Below are 18886 nucleotides of genomic sequence, written 5' to 3' on the forward strand. Positions count from 1 at the left end.
AGCAAAGTGTAAACCAAGTATTAACTGATGTGAGACTCCTGTGTTTTTTGTTGGGAATGGAGAGAGTAGCATGGAGTTATACTTTATAGGTGGGTAGATAAAGTTTAAGAACTGCTCACACTAAAGCAGAAGGGCCTGTTTTGATCATTTTTCGTATGTTAAGTTTTGCTATGCAACAGCATGCAGGAACACAGGATAGTTTCCATAGGCACCATTGCAAGGGCCAAGATCTATATCCCCAAGTATTCCTTTGACTAACTTCATAGTAGAGGAGGGGGAAATTGGGGGATTTCAGAAGTGTTTGTGATGTACCATGGAAGGGTCATGGGGAAGTGGGGGGAAGCAACTGTTCCCCTGTGTAATTCAAGCCTCTTGCAACAGCCTATCTCTTTGGATCATTGACAATGTAATGAATGAATGCATGTTCTTTAGGTTGTATGTTGCCAATTTCAATTTCTGTTGGATCACATATTACAAATACAGCCTTTTCTTTTTCAGGGTTCTACAGTAGCAAGAGAAGCCAGCGACAAGGAAAAGGTATGCCAAAGTTATACTTACTTACGTACTTCAACTTTTTGAAAAAAGACCAGTGTAGTGGCTGTCCTGCATCATTCCATAGCTTCACACCCTGTATGTGTTTTGGGTCAGACCTTAACTGCAAACCAAAGGTTCACGCATACTTTTCCTCTTGCCGGTTGTGGAAAAGAACACCCAGCAAGAAATATGACTGGCTTATCTTATCTGTTACAAAGAAATACATCTTAAATAGCATTTTGAAGAAGCGTTGCAAAATACCCGTCATTATTAGCTTCTCCTTTCCTTTAGACTTGTTAAACAAAACCTTGTTAAACGGATGCTGCCCCTCTGCACTTGAAAGGCAGCTGCTCCCAGAAGATCTCTGTGGCAGCGCCCTCCCAAGCAGGGCTGACCAAACGCTCGCTCTCCAGATGGCCATGGACTACAGAGACCATGAGCCCCTGCCAGCATGGCCAGTTTGGCCACCTCTTCTCTTGTGCAAGAGAAGACCCACGAAAACCACAGGTGAATCTGCTTGAAGAAGAGTTTTTACAAGCAGACTTGTAATTCTGCGAGCCAAGGGTAGCTGGAACCTCAGTCACCATTTTCCTTCTGCTCACAGTCCTTAAGAACCAACCCAACCTAGGGCTGAATACTTTTTGTCCTGGATAACATTTCAACAATCGTGGAATTGCTGTATGCCAACAATACTGGAATTACTTTATGCCCAAAAGTGCTGAAGCATACTTGGAGAGGCACTGATTTTTTTTTCTTTTTTTACGAAAGAGCAGTAGATTTCAACAGCTGCCAAGTTCTGACAGCTAATGTTTTGCCTTCCCTTTCCTGAATGTATATAGTGATCAACAGACGTGAGGCCCCTTAAACTAGCAGCCTTTTTATTCTAAGCATCAACTTCCATTGACTGAAGACCTAGTCTATGAAAGCTTATGTTAGAATTAAACCTTGCTAGTCTTTAAGGTGCCACAGGACCCCTGTTTATTTGTGCTGCAACCGGCTAACATGGCTGTCACTTTGCAGTTATATAGTGGCTTGTCACTCTTACTCTTGCCTTGGATGATTGGACAGGGGCGATATGGAATGCACCTGCCCCCTGTCTGTCGTAGTTATTATACGTTGTATAATTATTATAGCTCTTCTGGTGTCCTAAGCTAGTGAGCCAGCTGCTATATCAACTAGAAGCCTCATGGTAGATCAAGCGTGGTCAAACTGTGGCTCTCCAGATGTCCATGGACTACAATTCCCATGAGCCCCTGGAATTGTAGTCCATCGACATTTGGAGAGCTACCGTTTGGCCATCCATGGTCTAAATCAGTGGTCCCCAACCCGCGGGCCGCGGCCCGGCGCTAGGCTGCGAAGGCCTCAGCGCCGGGCTGCAGCTCCTTCTTCCCTCCCCCCCGAAGCGAGAAGCTCGCCAGGCCGCGAACAAATTGGCCGCCAAAGCAACCGATTAGCTTGCGGCCCGACAAGCTTCTCGCTTCGGGAGGGGAGGGGAGGGAAGAGAAGCTTGCCGAGCCGCAAGCTAATCGGCCGCTTTAGCGGCTGATTTGCTCGCGGCCCAGAGGGGCCAGGAGGGGAAGCCGCAGCCGCTGGCATGGCGGCGGTGCAAACGCGCCTGCGCGGCAGTCCGCGCAGGCGCGTTTGCGCTGGGGCTGCCGCGCGTGCGCAGGCCCCCGGGCCACCTTCTCCCACCACTTCGCCGCAGCAGTCCGCGGCAAGCAGAAGCTTGTGGACCGCTGGTCTAAATCACTGGATCTCGCTCAAAGTGTCTACAGTAAAATCAGCCTGTCTCCTACAACAGGAAGTGGCTTTCAGTTACTGTTTCCACTGTGCAGAAGTGAACAAGGAAATACACTCTTAATGAAACGGGCAAGAAATAGTTGCCACTTCAGCCTGACGCAAATAAAGTTTGACATGTCACAGATGCCTCTTTTTCACAAGGGCCTGATCTAACTTCAGTTATACCTTGTATTTCTCTTCATTTGGAACCCAAGGCAGCATGGTTTGCCCCTCTTGCCATGAGGTAGGTTAGGCTGAGGGTGTGTGAGTGGCACAAGGCCACCCAGTAAGCCTCCATGGCAGAGCAGGCATTCAGACTCAGGTCCGCCAGGTCTTGGCTAGTCCAGCGCACTACTTGCTGTTCTTACCACTCGACAGGACACACTGGATGCTGTGAATCTCCTACAACATAAAGCATCTCTTCTTCATCGCCCGCGTGCCTTATTATTGACCCGACTTCTTACCCAGGAAAGAACTTGACAACAAAATGGTCTCTTATCGAACAAGAATTAGACCAAAAAAAACAAAACAAACAACGCAAAGCTCTCCATCTTCCAGCCAGCCTACTACCTGGCGCCAGTCTGAATCCTGCCACATTCACTCATTCCAGACTCCCTCCATATGAAATCTGTGGCTGCTGGGCTGAGAGCTGTTGCATACTGGCCAGCTTTAATGTTTTATCCGTGCGCACGCCTCGGTGCTAGCTAGTGTGTCTTGACAGGGCTGCTGCCGGCACTGAGCCGCTGTAAAACTGCTTCAGACCAGCTGCTGTCCCGAGGATAGTCGTCGGAGTTTTATTTCTTTTTTAGACTCCTGACAAATAGGCGCTTGTACCTCGCAAGGAGCACTGACAAGGAGGTAAATAAAATGATTAAAACAAAAATACAGATCAAGCAGCACAATGTTTCCTTTATTTTCCTTGCTGTGAGTTCTCTAATTGGCTTAATGTAAGCAAATCAATCATGAAAGCCAATTAGGGTCCTGTTAATGTGGAGGAGGAAAATATGATACAGATGTGTCTTTGGGTAATGAGTCAAAGGCTGTTCCTTACCCTGCGTCTTTTGTCACAGCTCCGTATTGCCCTCTTGTGGCTGTTACTTTGCATTTTTGATGAGTCGGACTTGGTTTCCACCACAGTCTGGTGATCCCTGTTTGACAGGGCGTGTTTTGTTGCGTGTGCGTTTCAAAATGATTCTTACTTGCCAGCTTTTGTCTCTCCTCTTAGGCCAAAGAACTGCCAACCTTCAAAGACAATGACTTCATTAACAATGGCCAAAAGATTCATATTGACGAAGCCAACAAAAAGATGTTTCTCGAAAAGCTTAAGAAGGATGTTGAAGTAAGATTGCTGTTTGTCAGACGCTGAAGAATAATGCTTTGAGCAGGAGCAGGATAACCATTAGCAGATCTGTAGTAATACCCTGCACGGTGACATTTAACCCTTGCCTCACAGATTCTTGAATTGTGTAAAATGCTCTGGACAAAAATGTTTAAAAACTTAAAGAGTCTTAGAAGAGGCAGGTGTACATAATAAGATGGTGGGCTCCTCCTCCAGTTTGGCCGGTACATCAGGATCTCCTATCACATCCTTCCCCTGAGGCGTCGGACGAGGGAGTCGTTGAACAGACAGGGATGGGGGGAGGGTTAGCCAGTCATCAGACTTAGAATGGTCTTAAGTTGGGGATGGTTTATATTTTATTGTGGGGGATTTAACGCTGTAACCCGCTGGGAGCGGTGGATAATTCATAATAATAATGCATGTCTCAACAGACCTGAAATTGTCCCAAGGAAAGAAAAAACCTTCTAGGCTTGTTTTCCACCCGTCTTCTGTAGGACGTAATTCCGTCTGTTGCTCTGCCCAATTCCCGTCCCTCTCCAGTATCATTAGACCCAAGGTTGTATGCTCATCAGGTCTCACCAGCAGATCACTGCATGTCAACTGTGTTGATTCTGATTGATGACATGTTGAGTTATATCCCTGATCAGTCTAGTTCTTATACAGAGCTGGTCTCCGCGTTGCCTATTAAGTGGGAGAATAGGAATCTTGGGATTCTGCCATCAGGCATAAAATCGTTTGGAGAGTCCTGGATGCCGTGTTTTTAAATACTCAGACATTCTTGATATTCCTATCAAGTGTACCCCATTCAGAAGTGTACCGTAAAACCCTTGATTTGTCTCTGAAATATCGGCTGTATTGTATTTCTGCCATTTAAAGGCGTCAGTAGGCTTTTGGAAGGCTGCTTGTGTAATTGTGTTCAGAGTGGCTTCTACGGCACTGCTGCAGTTTTAAAATACGCACACCACACAGGCAATTATCGTGAAGTGGCTCGACATCTCATGCTGATAATGGAAAGGCAGAATTGAATCTTGGTTTTGTTTTAGCTGTTTTTTTCTTTTTCTTCCCCACCCCCCATTCCCCGGGTGAGGGGTTGCAGTTCAGCAGAGATGCTTTGCTCCAAAGAATGGGTAGCACTTTCGAGGTGGCCAAACTGGCTCCCCAGATGTCCATGGACTACAATTCCCATGAGCCCCATGGGCTCATGGGAAATGTAGTCCATGGACATCTGGAGACCCACGGTTTGGCCACCCCTGGCTTATACTTACCTAGCCTACTTAAGTCTGAATGCATATTCAGTAATTATATCTTCCTTAATCTCTAGCTACACTTGTAACAGTTCTCCGGGTCACAGCCTTGCCTTCTTCCTCTAGGGGCAGTCTCCTCTAAAAATTACGGCCTCCGTTTCATCTTGATTATCCACAGTCTGGCTACCAGCTGCACACAGCTGGGACATGACTAATCAACATGCCGTCATGTCAGTCTTGAGGCGGTTTCTAATTTATAGAGCTCGTATATCAAAATGTGCCCTCTAACAGGGTTTCAGCCTCCCGCCGCTTCCCATCTCCCTTCTCTGAAGATTGTTCTTCAGTGACAGGATGGGAAGCCTCTTGCCATGCCGACTTGTCAGGCTGCTTTCACTTTACAAGTATCCTTCTCAAAATCCACCTGTTCAACCACCCGAATGCCCAAATTATTGCTGCTGCTTTACAGATAGTCAGACTTGGTATGGAGTCTGCGTAACCCGTTCCTGCAAATATATATAAGCCCTGGAAGAAGTTATGATCGTCAGTATAACAAGCAAACCATTAGACCATCTAGCTCAATATATGATGTCAGGGAGTGGCCACATCCAGTTGTTCTGAAGAGTAAAAGCAGGTCCTAATGGCTAACGCCTGCTCTTGATGTTGCCTCCTCCCAGTGCTGGTATTAAGAGGGTTGCTTCCTTGGCTTCATTCCCCCTCCATCAGGGCCCCAGTCCACATGGATGCCATTCGTTCTTGGTTGTGGATTTTGCCATCACCGTACTCACTGACAATTAATTCTACTGTTTAATTACTCATTAAATAAAATAGTGTTTCCTGTTGTCTTTCCTGAAACTGTTGCCCATCAACTTCAATGGGAGCCCCTTTTGCCACCTTTCCCCCCCTTTTAAACTGAAAATTGCTCTAATCCCTTGATCTTCCTGGTTGCCTTCTTCTCCCCTTTGGGGATCAGTAGCAAAGCTGGCAAGGATCATTCCAGTAGTTCATACCCCTTCCAGCTCCCCCCATTTATATTTCTGCCCATAGTTTGCACTTAATCCCTTTTCCAGAGAACTTGTTTTGTGAGTACCTTTTAGAGCTGCATGGAGATAAGTCATATTTCTAATGGAACATTTCTGTCCCTCTTGCACAGAAGATATCACGTTCCCGATACAGAGGACTGTGTGAGTTCTCACTTTGGCATGTTACCCCAGAAACGCAAGAGGAAACATAATACTTTTCAGTGGTACTTGAGAATATATGCAAAGCTGTAACCGCTGACTGTTGTAACCACTGACTGAGTCCCTTGTTTGACAAGGGACTTTTCTCCTCCAACCTGTAGGGAAGTTCTCTTCTAGAAATTCTGGCAGTGATACATCTCCAGTATTTGAGTGCTTATTCAGATGCTTCCAAACCAAAACCGTTTCCATGACTCCCTGTTTGGTTTCAGACTGTGTATTTCTGTGTACTCCAGAACTTAATAGGAAATTTTGGAAACGGTTTCAGTTCCCAAATATATGAGTGCATACCCCTAGTCCAGGGGTAGTCAAACTGCGGCCCTCCAGAGGTCCATGGACTACAATTCCCATGAGCCCCCTGCCAGCATTTGCTGGCAGGGGGCTCTTGGGAATTGTAGTCCATGGACCTCTGGAGGGCCGCAGTTTGACTACCCCTGCCCTAGTCCCTATAGCAGCCTAACTTGCTGTTTGCACAAAATAAATTTTGGTTTTATTAGATTTTAGTCGCTATTTACCCAAAGGGTTTTGTGGCAACTTACAACCTTAAAACCAGTGATTCTATGTTTCTACGAAAGGTGAAAATAAAATATTAATATTTAAATGTGTAGGTATGAACATACCACTATTAAAACAGCCTAAACAAGTCATTGCCCTATATAGCTATATTTTTAAGAGCGGTCACAAAACTTGATTCTTTTTCTGTAATAGTTCCCCAGATTTTTAGCTGTTACAAAGGAAGAGCTTGTAATTTCAGAACACTTGAGGAAAATCTGTCCTGGTTTTTTTCTTTCACAGTGGAGTGTGTTTTCTGTGTGTCATTTTTGAAGGATCCCCCAAATGTAGCATTAAGTCTCACTTTGGTTTTCATCTATCCAAGCTGGTTGTGGTCAGAAGTAAACTTCTGGTATAATGCAGCCTTTCTCAATTTTTTTTTACCACTGAAACATTCTTCAGGCTTTGAGAAACCCCAGAAGTGGCCCAATCATGCAGAATATAGTTGGGAAACACAGCTGTGCACATGCCCCTCCCTTTCCCACTCCTTCCATCATTGGCCATTTTGGAGGGTCAAATGACCATATATGGTCAATATCACCTGAGGGGGCTGCCTTTTGCATATTGGATCTTGGATTCTTTATATTCTCCATGGTAATTGACACTGTCCCTTATCGCCCTCTAGTTCCTCGCTCAGTTGAAACTTATGGATTATAGTTTGCTGGTTGGAATTCACGATGTCGAAAGGGCGGAACAGGAGGAGGTTGAATGTGAAGAGAACGACGAAGACGATGGGGAGAGTGACGGAGCTCACCCTACTGGTACCCCTCCTGATAGTCCAGGAAATACACTGAACAGCTCACAGCCTTTGGCTCCAGGAGAATTTGATCCAACAATTGATGTTTATGGAATAAAATGCCATGAAAGTGAGTAGTTTTGCTACAACTGTCCAAAACCAGAACACGTGTTGATGCTTGCCTCAGAATCTCTGAGCCTTTGTAAAAACTCAAAACAACAGAAAAGCAAACAATGCCAGTCACACATTAATGTTGGATTTTTTTTTTACCTTCTGTTTTTTGTTTTGTTGCTGTTGTTAGTTGCGAAGTCGTGTCCGACCCATCGCGACCCCATGGACAATGATCCTCCAGACCAGTGGTTCCCAACCTGCGGGCCGCGGCCCGGTGCCGGGCCGCGAAGGCCATGGCACCGGGCCCCCCGCCCCGCCCCCGCAGTAAAAAACTTCCCAGGCCGCGAGCTTGCGGCCCGGGAAGCTACTTACCGCGGGAGGGCGGGGAGAGGGAATCAGGGCCGGGCCGCGCCTGTGCGGGCCACGCCCGCTCGGCCCGATCCGCGGGCGCGGCCCGCGGGCGCGGCCTGATCCGTGGGCGCGGCCATTTAAATCCTCCATTTTGCTTTCTCCCCCCCCACCTCCAAACAGAGGGAAGAGAAACAAAGGTTTTAAATGGCTGGCGGGCATTAAGCCTTAGAGTAGACAGGCATATGTGCCCCTCTGTAAAGCAATTTCCCTAAAATGGATTTCACTAAAAGGAATTCCTTCCTATTTAGATTCGTTTCCCACCCCTAAAATTGTCTTTTGCAAGTCAATGAAGGCTTTTTGGCTTTGTTTGGTGTTCCCTTATTGGCCCATGTTTCCATTTATTTGCATATACCCATGTTTTATTGAATCATTTTTGTTGTTTGTGTGTTTGTGTGTATATGCATTTTACAATGTGTTCTGAAGTTTTGACTCCGCTGCCTTGAGGATCCCGAACTGGGTGGGAAATCAGCATAAAAACTTTAAAATTAAATAAAGAAGTTACTGGTGAACCTAGAATAAGCTCACAAGGAAAAGTTACCACCATTGCCAAAGTGAGACATGCAGCTTGATTCCAAATGCACTCCTGATCCTCAGTTTGGACTTCTGGTTTCTGTGTAAATTAAGTCAAATCTACATGGTAATGCGTTCTAGTCTAAGTTTATAGCTGGCTACTTACGAAGTCTAAGGTGTACTTTTTTAACTTGCCTTTAATTTCTGAGCTTCGTAAGAATTTTCAAGCTCTAACCCAGGGGTAGTCAAACTGCGGCCCTCCAGATGTCCATGGACTACAATTCCCAGAAGCCCCTGCCAGCATTGCCAGGGGCTTCTGGGAATTGTAGTCCATGGACATCTGGAGGGCCGCAGTTTGACTACCCCTGCTCTAAGTTATCTATGAGGGAAAAGGTTGTAGATTTTGCATGAGCCCTTTTATAAACTTTTGAAAACTGGCGTACTATTAGAAGGCAGAGGCCATCAACCTCCCCCAGTTTCTTATTGCCTTTATTAATCCAAGTTCCTTCCATCACTTGGTTGCTTTTCCCGTCCATAAAGAATGGCTTTAATTTTTTGCAAATGTTTTTCTTTTGTGCAGATGCACCTCGAAAGGAAGTTTACTTTATGGCCATCATTGATATTCTTACCCACTATGATGCAAAAAAGAAAGCTGCTCATGCTGCAAAAACCGTCAAACATGGAGTAAGTATCTCTGCAGCAGCCCTGCCTTTCGTTTCGGGTCTTAGCAGTTTGGTGCCGTAATCTAGAATTGCCTGCTTGGGAAACTGGCTTCATCCACTTTCTTCCTTTCACTAATCTCCGAACAAAGCTTTCGAAATAGTCTGAGGATTTGTATTGTTGCATATGTTGCTGAAATATAATTGAGTGTGATTTCTTACTGACATTTGAATCCCTTACATGAGAGAGTACGTACGGATGATGAAGTGTTTGTTTACAAAGCATTCTTAGAGCCACTTGACATGTTTAGCTTAATCTGTGGATCTGTTCGTATACATGTGGGAAAGGGTGTTTCCTTCCCATCCTATTTTTAAAAAATACTATGCTTGAAATGTTCACAGATTTCTACTGCCACTTCAGGTTGCCTCTCTTGAATATAACGTATTAGGGGCCAAGCCTGTTAGATTCAGGAATACAACGGGTGCTAGATTTGGGGGGAGGGGTAGAAGAAGTCTGCAGATGGCCTCTCCCTCCCCCCAGGACCTGGAAAGACTGTAGGCTGGAGACCCCCAGGAAGAGAACTCACCAGCAGGGGCAGCACTCACACAGCAGGAATCTACAGCCTCCAAGCCTGAGAGGGAAGGGGGTGGTCAGGGATGGAGGACAGAAGGTGATTGGCTGGCCACTGGACAGACAGACAGGATGGTTGGAGGAGGGGGCACTTGGGCGGGACAGCAGCCCTGAATTAAGCGCTGAGTGGCAACTAAGACAAGTGGATTTAATACTGTGTATATTATATATATCTGCCTTGACCTGGATAGCCCATCTAGCCCAATCTTATGAGGTCAAAAAGGAAATCTGGATTAGGCTGGTTAGTACTTGGAGGGGAGATGACTAAGCATGTCCAGGATTGCTACACAAGGGCAGGCAATGGCAAGCCACCTCTGAATGTCTCTTGCCTTGAAAATCCTATGGGATTACTGTAAATTGGCTGTGGCTTGATGGCAAAAAAAAAATCCACTGGGAATTCTGTTGAAGTGTGGGGAGACAGCTTCCCTTTGTCCACCATTACGATGGTGAAGATCTCCTGAAATCAGAAAGGGGGAGAAAGCCCATGGAGGAAGAATACAGCATACAGTTCCATGTATCCCCCATGTTGTATGTAAAGCGCCCTGAGCCATACGGAAGGGCGACATAGAAATTGAATGGATGGATGGATGGATGGATGGATGGATGGATGGATGGATGGATGGATGGATGGATGGATGGATGGATGGATGGATGGATAAATAAATAAATAAATAAATAAATAAGAAGAGAGCAAAAGTTTCTAACAACATCAGAGACATCCAAGGGGAATTCTTACATACGTCTTGGTTAACTTTACTGTTGTCGGTGGTTCTAACGCAGAATGGTTATGATTATAGGGCAAGTGGAAGGAACATGGGTTAGTTGATGGGTATATTTGGCAGTAAAAATTTGGGGAGTACCAGCCACTGGCAAGGTATTGTGACTCAGTATTAAAGCATCTGCATACAAAAAGTTCGCACGTAAGAGGGAATGGTTGGAGCATTCTGAAGACCTTTTTGACAGGATTAGCAGTTTTACTAAATGAAAAATTTGAATTGCATTAATGAGTTGAAATCGATTCTGCAGTGTATAAAGGATTGCAGAGAATACAAAAATTATTCCTCCTACATTTTTGATCTGTATAAAATACAGTTATTCTGTCATTATTAATTATAAAAAAAGTAATAAGATATTTTTAAAGAAAATCCAAGGTGGACATCTTCAATCCATGGCATCTCCATTTTAGAAGCAGATCAAGGAACAGGTGATGCACAAGACTTCTACCTGACCTTGGAGAGCCACTGTCATTCTAACTAGACTGTCATGATCTTCATAAACTAGTGGTCTAGCTTGGTATAAAGCAGCTTCATGAGACGTACCACTGGTTCATGTATCCCTGTTTTCTAAAGGGATGTGTTAATCTCCCTCTCTTCTAGATTTTTGTAAAGTTGAAAAATCTACCATTTAGAGCAGTGGTTTTCAACCTGGGGGTTGGTCGAACAAAACTTTCGCAGGGCAAGCAACTTGACTGGGGGGGGGCGCCATCCACACAACAGTTTTGTGGGGTAGATCGAGATAGAGTCTGGAGGAATAGAAAAGAGCGAAATCGGCATGGTGGGACAAGAGGCAGAACTGAACTGAGAAACCCCAGGGAAAAATGTATATACAATCATGAACCGTGGATCTTCACGCCATTGGTCAGTTTTGGTTTAATTTCTGTGAATGAACACTTGCATAATTTTATGGTTGGGGGTCACCACATCATGAGGAACTGTATTAAAGGGTGGCAGCATTAGGAAGCTTGAGAACCACTGGTTTAGAGAGTGGGGCTCAGTGACTATATTTTAATGAACGTTATCCAAGTTGTGTATTGGCTTCTCCAAGACCCCACAGCTTTCTGTTGCCTCAACTTGTTAATCTGCTTCCCTTTCCTCTCCTTTTATTCTTGCTTTTAGGCTGGTGCAGAGATTTCCACAGTTAACCCTGAACAGTATTCAAAGCGGTTCTTGGACTTTATTGCCAACATCTTGACGTAACCTATCGTGTTCCATTGGACAGATACAAGGTCTGGGAACAGCAGCAAATGCTGCAAGTGTGTAAGGGACAAAAGCTACTTTTAAAAAGGAACTCTCAAGTGCTCTCTTGCAGAAGGCGGCCCCCTTGGTTTACATCTGCTGGCCACGATGACTGACTGGGGTGAAATATTTGCTTTAACAGCTGCCAGATATGCTCAGCATAGTTCTAGCTATTTCTGGTGTGTGTGTGTGTGCGCGCGTGTGTGTGCGTGCGTGTGCGCGCGTGTGTGTGCAAAACACCCTACAATTATAAATTAACTAATTAATAACATAGCAGCATTTTACGCAGTGTATTGCAAGTGCAACACTCCAGATTCTAGCTGAGGTGGAACGAATGGGCCAAGAATTGGAAGGGAAGGGAAGAAGGATGTGCATGTTAAGTCCCACAATTTTGGCCTCGAACTGTAAACTGTGGATCAGTTTCTGTTTTGAATGGAAAGGGCGCAAGACAGTATTGGTGATGCTGATGATGACGACCTTATGGCGAATGCTCCACTTAAAACAGCCCTGCATGTTGGCACTCTTCAAGAATAGCGGCAACATTGTAAGCTCCGTGCGCTGGAAGTTCCGCTTTTGGCATCTTTGCAATTTTTTTTTTGGTCTTCTCTCTTGTTTTTGAATTGGCCCCTCATGACAGGGAACAGTCTTCCAGCAACTCAGAGGTATGTCTCTCGCTTTACCAAGACCTAATGTCATAATGACACTCCGTGTGGCTTTCGTTTTGATTTTTTTTTTAAAGGGATAAGGGTATTGCCGGAGGGGGTGGGGGGTTGGGGATAAACCATTGTCGCACCATGTGGAGATCAACACTGTACGTTTATCATGTAGGAACTGATTGTGCTAGCAAGGAAATCAAGTACACTTTTAAGATGAGTTGCCCCATTTTGGAGCAGCGAGTAGCATCCTTTTCCGCCACATAAACCGAGGATAGGAAGCCTATTCACATGTGACCGATCCAGACTAGGACCTTTTAAATGCTTACATTGTGCTGTTATAATATTTTATTTTTTAAAGAAATTCCTCTCTTTTTTTTTTAATGCCCTAATTTTTTACTGTTTACATTAATAGGAAAACAGGGATGCTTTTTTGAGTTTGTGCACAGTATGTGAATAAAAAAGTTTACATGTAAAGTTATTTTGCAGTGCAGATGAAGTAATATCTTGAAGTGTAACACGCGGTAAATGTACTAAAGTGAATTTTTCACCCACCTCCATGATAGGCAACCTTTTTCAATAAACGGTGACAGATTATTTTTAAGTGTATTAGGTGGGCTTTTTTCCCCATTAACTTGATAACTTGCTTTGCGTTTCTCCAAATTCTGTGGTATGACTCGTTGCCTAAAAGCCTGCTGTCACCCTGTAAGTAACCTGTTTAAAAACTTTTAGTAATCAATTTTGGGGAACAGGTTCCAAGCTACTAAAAGGACAGGATTAGAAATGCTTCTATATATATATATATATATATTCTCTACTTACACACTGTGCTAAAATTGTGCCTTTTTACAATTCTGTTTCAACATTCATGAGCAACTCAGAAAAAAAACAGAGAGAGAGATCATGTTCTCCCCTTGTAAGGTATGACTTAGCCCTGGAGTGCCAGGTTGCCTTCTCCAATAACTGAACGCCAGCGCTGTTAAGGCTGCAACTTGTATCATGTCTATAGTGTTTGACTTCATAGAGCGCTGATAAAACTAGCAGCTGACCTTGCTATTGTATGTGGCCAAAGGCAATACCATCCTTATTACTCTGTACGAATTTTTTTTAACATGGTTATGTTACCCTTCTAGTGATGTTAACTGTACTGTTACATGTGTGTACAATTCTGAACTCTTATGTATTTAAGTTGAAAATTGTGGTTTGACTTCTGTTTTGTTTTTGTTTTGTTTTTTTAATTACTTTCCCCGTACATGCACGCCCCGTTTATCTCTGGCACCATGTGAATGTTTCTTTTTTTATTTCGTACAATACACAGTGGCTACTTAAGGTATGATGAGACTGCAAAGGACACCACTGGGAAACAATGAGGTACACAGGCATAAAAAAGAATAAATATTCCCTTGTAGCCAATTAGCGTATGTTTTTATGAGCTAACTACAAAGCCTTCGTTTTCCTGTCTGTAACAGTCACTTGTCATTCATGACTGTTGGATGAAACTGTTACGGGAGAGGGGTGAGGAAGAATCACACTGTATTGCCTAGTTATAAAAACACACTCCAAACATGACTAAGGCTTTATAAAATAAAGCACTTTTATGACTTGCTAGGAAAATGTTTTGTCCCTCTTCTTTTTTTTTTGCTGTGCATTCCACCACTTTTGGAAGTGATACTCAAGATGAACGTATAATTTGCATTTCAAAAAGCAGAAACTGAAGGGTTTTTTTCTCTGGGCTGCAATAATATTTCTGTATACACATGTACATATGCGCAACTGTGGCTGTGAAAATGTAGTTATTAAGAGCCAGCTGGGTGAACTTGGGCAGGTCACAGTCCTGGTAGTGCTTTTCTCACAGAGCAGTCCTGTCAACGCTTTCTCGGTCTCACGGGGTGTCTCTGGTTAGATGGCCTTATTAACCCATCCAGGAAGTTCCTTCCTACTTTGGTGCAGAATCCTTTTTCCATAAAGCGGTGAGACTGATTACAACTCAAGTTGGGGTCTTTTAACATTCTGACCCTATAGGGTAAGCTACACTTTGGGGCCTGCCATTGTAGGCCATACATAGACAAACAAAATATTTCTTTTGTGCTTAGAATGCCTGGCTGACAAGGGGCCTTACTTATACCGTTTTGAAGACAGATGCCTCCAAAAGGTATATGCAGTTTGCCATTAGCCATGCACAGGGGCCAGATGACCTTCTAACAATCTACCTTGTTAGAATACAAGGCGAGCGCCTCATCAACATTCCATGGTGAAATTCATCTTGAGTATAACACCCCGCTACACAGCTTTGCATCTGCACAGTAGCAACTTGGTTACTGCAGTTTGTGATCCAATAACGAAACCTTACTTCCTGAAGAGGGGGCAGTAGCCCCTGTGGTCATGGTTGCTCAAGTCATTACATTGCCTGGTATGTATAATCACAGAACTGGACGTTTCCACCTATGCTATCAAGTTGACGCGTCCTTTACATGCTTAACATTAACTGGGATGCATTTGCCTGCTTTTTGCCTCTGCCCAGTCAACAGCCTCTGTTTGAAAACTGATAGCATAGAATCATAGAATAATAGAGCTGAATGGGCCCTCATGGGTCATCTACTAGCACTACTAGATGGCTTCATGGGCAGACAAAAAGGCACACACCGACTCTTAAGTTGCATGTCTCAACAACCACCCAAACCCATTTTTTGTGACACGACAAAACAAAATCAGAGTCCAGTGGCACCTTTAAGACCAACAAAGATTTATTCAAGGCATAAGCTTCTGAGTGCAAGCACTCTCCCTCAGGCTACCCGCTTGAATCCATTTTTTTGTGGTGTGCCTTTTAAAATCGAAGGTGGCAGTGGCAGACAGAAGGTAGCGGGAGAACGCCAGCTTCAAGAAAGAGAACAGCTGACCTGACACCTCTGTCATGCTAGGTGTTCCAGGCTGCTAACATCAGCGTCCTCATCCCAGAGCTACTAGCCTGCCTATCACAGGTCCACAGGTGTCTCGTGGCAGCTTTAACACAGGTTTGTTCTCCGTTAAGCTTCCATGTCCTGGGGCCCAGTTGATCAGAAGAAGTGGGGCTCTCGTCCACCAAAGCTGGCGAGAATAAAACCGTGCTAGTCTTTAAAATGGCATAAGACGACGTGTCTTTTTACCGCAGTAGACTAATGCAGGTATTGATCTCGAAATAACAGGATTACGGCAGCTCAAAGAGAGGCATGAATGAGAATTAAAGAGTTCCTAGAGTCCATAGAAATTGAAGGAGGAAGATGATGACACATGAAGCTTGTTATTTGTAAGGCCTTGTAATGATGCACAGAAGTTAGATTGTGCGGGATCTCTTAAAGCTCTTCATCCTGGAGCCACAGACAATCCTCTCTGCCGGCGCTCCCTGGATTAAGTGTATCTTTCAGGATGAGCCTCATCTTTTCCTCTCATCCTGTTTTCTGGGAGGTTCCCACTCCGGCAAGGGCTGACCCCATTGCTATGGCAACCACTCTAGCGGCCCGGTGCTGCAGCTGCTCCTCTCTAGTAGTCATAAATAAGCCGGCTGACACAAATTGCTGCTGATTGAAAATCGTAAGTGGTGATTTCTCTCCCGGCCTCGGTCTTCCTCCCTGATAAAAACGGCAGCATCCATTCGCTGTCCGTGAGCAGGTCTTCGTGTAGCATCTTTCGGGCTGGGTTTTTAGGCAATTGCCTTCGTTAGGTGACCCCAGCCCAGGTACAGACTAAGTAAACTGCCAGGCAGCATTCTCAAAGAAAGGGATTTGGTCACTGGCTTCATGCACAGCCCAAGAGGAGGCTTTTTGCCAGGGGTAGTCAAACTGCGGCCCTCCAGATGTCCATGGACTACAGTTCCCAGGAGCCCCTGCCAGCGAATGCATTCGCTGCCAGGGGCTCCTGGGAATTGTAGTCCATGGACATCTGGAGGGCCGCAGTTTTGACTACCCCTGCTTTTTGCAGTCAGTCCCAGAGCTGTAACCAAAAAACAGTAGGTTTCTCAAGCCTAATATCTCCCCAGGTCTGTGGCCTAGAATGGATAGTGATTAAAATAAGATGAGCAGACAGAGGCGCTGGGATAAGTTCAGAGACGATAACTTTGATCATGAAGCAGAAAAGCATGCTTCTCGTTCAGGGTTCTTGATGGAAAATGCTCTCGAGTGTCCCAGCCAAAGGGACTCAGTTCCTGCAATTATTTATACTCTGCTTCTCTCCCCAGTGAGGATCCAAAGTGGCTTATAACATCATTGACCTCCATTTTATTCCTGCAGTGCCCATTTTATGAGGTAGTCCAGGCCTACCTAACACAGTGGTCTTCTGCGGCAGAGTGGAATTGGAAGCTTGCTCCTTTAGATTCCAGTCCAACAACACCCCCCCCCCCCAATGGTTCATCAAGTTCCAGAGATTGAACCTGAGACTTGCATTGGGGTGGCTCAAATTAGTAAGCCATGACTCTCCCCTTTGAGGAGATAACTTTGGTGTAGATCAATGAGGCCTTCAGTATATCTGCAGTTAAAAATCTTTACATCTATTCTAATAAACAATTAAAAACAACATTAAATAAAACATAAGCAGAAAGGGGTCAGTGAGGGGACACCAAACCAAACAGTAAAGTTTTCACCTACTGTCATAGGGGGACAGAGTAATTTTCCTTGGAGAATTTCATAGTTAGGTGCCACTGCCAAAAAGGCTCTGTCTCGGATTTGCAGTCATTTCTCCTCAGGTGACAGGGCACTCAAAGCAAGGCCCTAAAGAGAAATGGAACAGTAAGTGGTTGGGCAGGTTCATTTCAGAATAGGCAGGCTATGAAGTATTCTTTCGGCTGAGTGAGTAATGATGTTGCAGATGGCGATATCTGTCACTCAGCAACAAATCAAGCCAGATGCGCCCAGCCCTCTGCTTAATCCTATGACCAGCAGCAGGAACTAAGAGTTGGTTTCATGCCCTTGCCTAATGCTGGAAACGGGATACATACCAACTATTTACTACTTGGAAGCAGAACCCCTCTTGGAAGGAGTCAGAATCAAGAAAATAGTCCTGGAGATACTTCTTTAATAACTGCATGACACATTGGGACTGCTGTCCTCTTTCCGGAGAAGCTTGTTGTGACAATACCTACGTGGCTTGCTTCAGACCAAGGTCTGAGAACTGCTGTTCACACAACACAGGAACAAATGCAAGAATATTGTCTCTGGGTCTTCCTTTTCTGAAGTGCCCAAGAAAGCTCTGTGTCTCTGCTGATGCAGGCAATCAATGCTACTGCCCTCCTGTTTTGCCGCCCGGGTTACTAATCCATGGGGTGTCCCTCTTCGCATCATAAGACTCAAGATTTCCTGCCTGTTCTCTACCCATAGTGTAACTGCAGTGTAAGTAAATAAGCATCTCATTTATGTTTGTCTTCATGGTCTTGTAGCCATGCCAGAAGTTCTGACTGCCAGCGTCAAGGGGCTGTATCAAGCCCTCCATGCACATTTCTCGGGAAAAGACCGAAAACTCACAAATCATCCAAAGTGATTTAATTGCGACAGATAAGAGATTCCTAAAACTAACTTTAAATACTGTGGTTTCCCGCTGGCTGATATATGGCCTTTATTAGACAAGCGAAACCTACAATTAAAGATTATCTTTTTCTACAGCGTTAGCACTTAGCCCAAATGACTTGATCTCTAAGGTATCCAGTAAATGGCTCCCGTTAAATCATTTGCTTATTTCCTGTGTTGCCATCTGGCTCTTACTTCTCAAAATTGGATCCCAAAGGAGTACACTCCTGTGTCCAACAGCAGTCTGTTAGCACTTGTCTGTGTATTGTTTTGTAAAATGTTCTTCTTGTTAAATGGTTCAGGTTCATTTCTGCTAAAGTGAGTTACAAATCTGTTCTGCTGCACCATACTCTAAAATTTGCATGAGTGGGGGGGGGGTTGCCTGAAAAGCCTGCAGCATGGAAATAAGTGGATTTGGGGTGGGTCTGTGCCGAAGATCTGCTCAATGGGATCCACACTAAGCATTTACTGATGCCCAGTCTCATACGTCGCGTCTGCAATACAGATTACTTCTGGAGACTGAACCGGTTCCGAATGCAGATGGGAAGTTCAGGATGGACCTCTCACTCATGCCTCAGGCTCCTTGCCTGAGGAAAGTTAGCCTGGCAAGGCATCTTGCCTGGTCAAGTCTTCTCCCTGATAGCTTAATGTCTAGGGAAGGTTTTTACATGCAGAGCTTGGTCTATTTAGTCTGGAGAGGAGACGACTGAGAGGGGATCTGATAACCCTCTTCAAGTATTTAAAAAGTTGTCATGTAGAAGATGGAGCAGATTTGTTCTCTCTTGCCCCAGAAAGACAGACCAGAACCAATGGGATGAAAATAATGCAAATGAAATTCTGTCTAAACATCTGACAGAAGTTCCTGACAGAGCGGTTTCTCAGTGGAACAGGCTTCCTCAGGAGGTTCTCCATCTTTGGGTTTCCATCTTATATCCCGGGGGGAGGC

At 44.7% G+C, this 18886-nt stretch overlaps 1 protein-coding gene across 1 annotated transcript in view; it reads left to right on the forward strand.

Moving 5' to 3' along the window:
* The window catches only part of PIP4K2A (phosphatidylinositol-5-phosphate 4-kinase type 2 alpha), a 61362-nt gene extending 47339 nt beyond the window's left edge, over nucleotides 1-14023 (forward strand). Inside the window, exons 6-10 of the mRNA XM_077302769.1 lie at nucleotides 499-537; nucleotides 3539-3652; nucleotides 7309-7549; nucleotides 9032-9135; nucleotides 11637-14023. Of these exons, the coding sequence (XP_077158884.1) occupies nucleotides 499-537; nucleotides 3539-3652; nucleotides 7309-7549; nucleotides 9032-9135; nucleotides 11637-11717 (579 nt within the window). The 3' untranslated portion in view covers nucleotides 11718-14023. The remainder of the gene's footprint in view (nucleotides 1-498; nucleotides 538-3538; nucleotides 3653-7308; nucleotides 7550-9031; nucleotides 9136-11636) is intronic.
* Nucleotides 14024-18886: the final 4863 nt, after the last annotated feature.

The sequence above is a fragment of the Paroedura picta genome, chromosome 11, assembly GCF_049243985.1.
Source record: "Paroedura picta isolate Pp20150507F chromosome 11, Ppicta_v3.0, whole genome shotgun sequence".
Taxonomy (NCBI): domain Eukaryota; kingdom Metazoa; phylum Chordata; class Lepidosauria; order Squamata; family Gekkonidae; genus Paroedura; species Paroedura picta.